Source organism: Pediculus humanus, genomic scaffold (assembly GCF_000006295.1).
Source record: "Pediculus humanus corporis 1103172107445 genomic scaffold, whole genome shotgun sequence".
NCBI lineage: Eukaryota > Metazoa > Arthropoda > Insecta > Psocodea > Pediculidae > Pediculus > Pediculus humanus.
In genome coordinates this window covers 12,448-15,618 of record NW_002987066.1, presented here as the reverse complement: position 1 = coordinate 15,618, position 3,171 = coordinate 12,448, and the positions used below count along the sequence as shown (strand labels likewise).

The window sequence follows — 3,171 nt, the reverse complement described above, 5'->3', positions numbered from 1 at the left end:
ATAATAATAATAATAATTTTAATGTTTTATTCGTTCGGCATTTAAAACAAACAAAAAAAAAAAAAAATTCATTAAATTCAATTTTAAAAACTCGACTCAAACAATCGTTAAAAAACGTTTTTTTTTTTTTTTTTTTGTAATGTTAATGAGATACGAACAACGAGAAAGGAAGAATTAAAAAAAAAAAAAAAAGAAAAAACATTTTTACAAATGTTTTAAAAACGTATAGAAAAAAATTATTATTATTATTATCATAAAAATATTTAAAAAATTGAAGTGATTTTTATATAACGTACAAAAAAAAAAAAAAAAAAACATTTATTTTTATTAATTTTTTTCACCTAAATTATTCGAATTAAATGCCTCCTCCCCTTCCTTCCCCTCCCCTTCCTTCCCCTCCCCTTTCCGCCCCGCCTCTTCTCGTATTTATTGCGATAGTATTATTATTATTATTATTATTGTTTTCTTTTCACCCGCAAGCTTTATAGTAAAAAAAAAAAAAAAAAAAAAATTGTATCAATCATGTACCTTAAATATATATGGGAATAAATCCCCCTCCAGGGTAAAAAAACGGGTACGTGTTAATTAATTAAATTTAAATTTCGGTCATTTTATTTTTCGACACCTAAAATAAAAAGTTGTCGAAAAAAAACTAATAATATTTAGAACCGACAAAACCTCCAAGGTATGTGAGAGAGCAGGTACTAGTACCCTAGTAATAGTAGTTGGGGGGGAGGAGGGTGTACGACTCAGGTACGGTTGGTTTTATTCGTAAAAATCTATTTAGTGAAAGTTTTTTTTCTCTAATTTTTATTCTAAAACTTTTCCCACGACATTATACGTTATACTTATAAATATAAATTTATTGTAATTTACGCCCGCCCAATTTTTTTCATAGAGTAAATAATAATAAATCGAAGAACCCCGTTTTTTTTTTTTTTTTTTTTTTTTTTATACGTTATTTTATGTTAATCGACCCTATTTTATTTAAAAATAAATAAATAAAATTATTAATGTTAATAATAATAAATATTCACGCGACAAAATCGTTTATTTTAAAATATATATATATATTACTTTTTAAATACATTTTAACGGAATCGAAATGGGGGGGAAAAAAAAAAAACTTTTTTTACTGTTATTATTTATAAATTAAATCCAATAAACGACTTTGGCATTTTATTATTATTATTATTATTATTATTATTATTATTATTAAACAACATCAGCAACGACAAATAAATTCATATTAAAATTTTTTTTATATTTATTTTAAATAATGTTAAAATAACGAGTAGGCATCAATAACAGCCTTTTAAAAAATAAATATTTCCAATAATAAAAAAAGCAGAAGAAAAAATAAAAAACTTTTTATCGATTTTAACTTAACGACCGTTTAATTTTATTATTATTATTATTATTATTTATTTTATTAAAAGTTATGTACGTACAAGAAAAAAGTAACGCGTCGACCCAGATTATTAAAATTTTTTTTGTTTAAAAAATAAATTTAGAAAAAAAAATTCCGTCACGTTGCAAATAAAATAATAATAATAATAATAATAATCGTTGTTATTAAAAATTAATAATGTTGCTGTTGTTGTTTATTTTTTTTTTTTTTTTTTTGAAAATTTTAATTTGCATTTACCTCTTATCCTTTATTAACTCGTTACGGCAAAAATAATAAATCCAGGTTCGAAATTAAACAAGAATGAAATCCAGGCGTTCGTTCGGGTCGATTATTATTGATCTTTTATCGATTGCTCACAACGATTTCGCCAAATAAAACGGATCGATGAGTTGGATTTATGAGCAAACCGATTTCCAATATGTTTCCTTTTTGCGTGAGCATGAATTTCCTATGTGGATGCAAAAAAAGAGAACAAAAAAAAAAATTCAATAACGATGATGATGATGATGATGATTCGAGGTTTTTTTCACCTCCTTCCTCAAATCTCACCTTATGACCCATCCAGCTTCCGAGGATTCAACTTCTCCGTGTCTCAATTCGATTTTAGTCAAACTTCCTTCTTTCGTTTGTACGACTATGTAAACGATGGGATAAAGTTCGACGTCTTTTAATAATTTTTCATAATCGGATTTCATAACGGTTTTGACAAACCATTCGTCGTTGTTCACGTCTAAATCGCAATCGAATAACGTGACGTGTCTCATTCCCTCCTGTTGTGCAAAAAACAAAATAATAATAATAATATTAATATTTTTATTAATTCTCCAAACAACTGAATGTGATTCTCCGCCATTGCGAAAACAAATTCCACGTGATCTGTTACGCGATTATAAACAAAGAGAAAAAAAAAGAAGAAAAAAGAAGGAAGAAGAAGGAAAAACATTTCGCGGAATTAAGAAAAAATTCTTTTATTTTTTAATTCTTTTATCATTCTCGTTTTATTAAAAATCCTATTTTCTATTTTCCTTCTTTTCTTTCTTTTCTTTTTTTTAATCTTAATTTTTATTTATTTTCGATTTTTATTATCATCGTCGTTGTCTGAAACGAAAATTATTATTATTAATTTTTTCTTTTTTCTTTTTTTTTTTTTTTGTTTAAAGTCATTTGGTAAAAGGTTAACAACCGAAATTTTCTCAATGTTAATTAACAAAATAAATTTGAAAAGAAAGAAAAATATTTTGAATGCCAATTGATAAACGTTATCATTCGACTAAATTAGTCTGAGGGAAAAAAAAAAACGATTAAGAAAATTTTTCGACTCTTCGAATTGAAAACAAAAAAAAAACATCAAATTGAATTTTTTTCTTTTTCCCCCCCAAAAAAAATAAATTAAATAAAAAACAATCATCGACTAAATAAATTTATATCAAATAAATAAATAAATAAATAAAAATGTTTAAAATAATTCACGTTTGAGTTGGAAAGAAAAAAAAAAAAAAAAACCGCTTGAAAAATCACGTTTTATTGTCTTTTTTCAACCGATTTTCCAACCTCTTTTTTTCCTCTCTTTTCCTCTCATTTTCTCTCATTTTCCGTTCTTCCTGTTGTTGAAAATCTTTTGTGTTACGAATTCCCACAAAAATTTTCAACAAAAAAAAAAAAAAGTTTTTGTCCTATTGTTTTCTCATCATGTTTACATCATGTTCAGGTTTAACTATTTTACTTATTTTTTTTTTTTTTTACAATAAAAGACAATTTTA

General features: G+C 24.7%; 1 protein-coding gene across 1 annotated transcript in view; it reads right to left on the bottom strand.

The window, feature by feature from the left end:
* Positions 1–1,753: 1,753 nt before the first annotated feature.
* Phum_PHUM092540 (endo beta N-acetylglucosaminidase, putative) overlaps positions 1,754–3,171 on the bottom strand; it is a gene marked incomplete at both ends in the record, with an annotated part of 4,305 nt that continues 2,887 nt past the window's right edge. Inside the window, 2 exons of the mRNA XM_002423849.1 lie at positions 1,754–1,859; positions 1,961–2,181. Of these exons, the coding sequence (XP_002423894.1) occupies positions 1,754–1,859; positions 1,961–2,181 (327 nt within the window). The remainder of the gene's footprint in view (positions 1,860–1,960; positions 2,182–3,171) is intronic.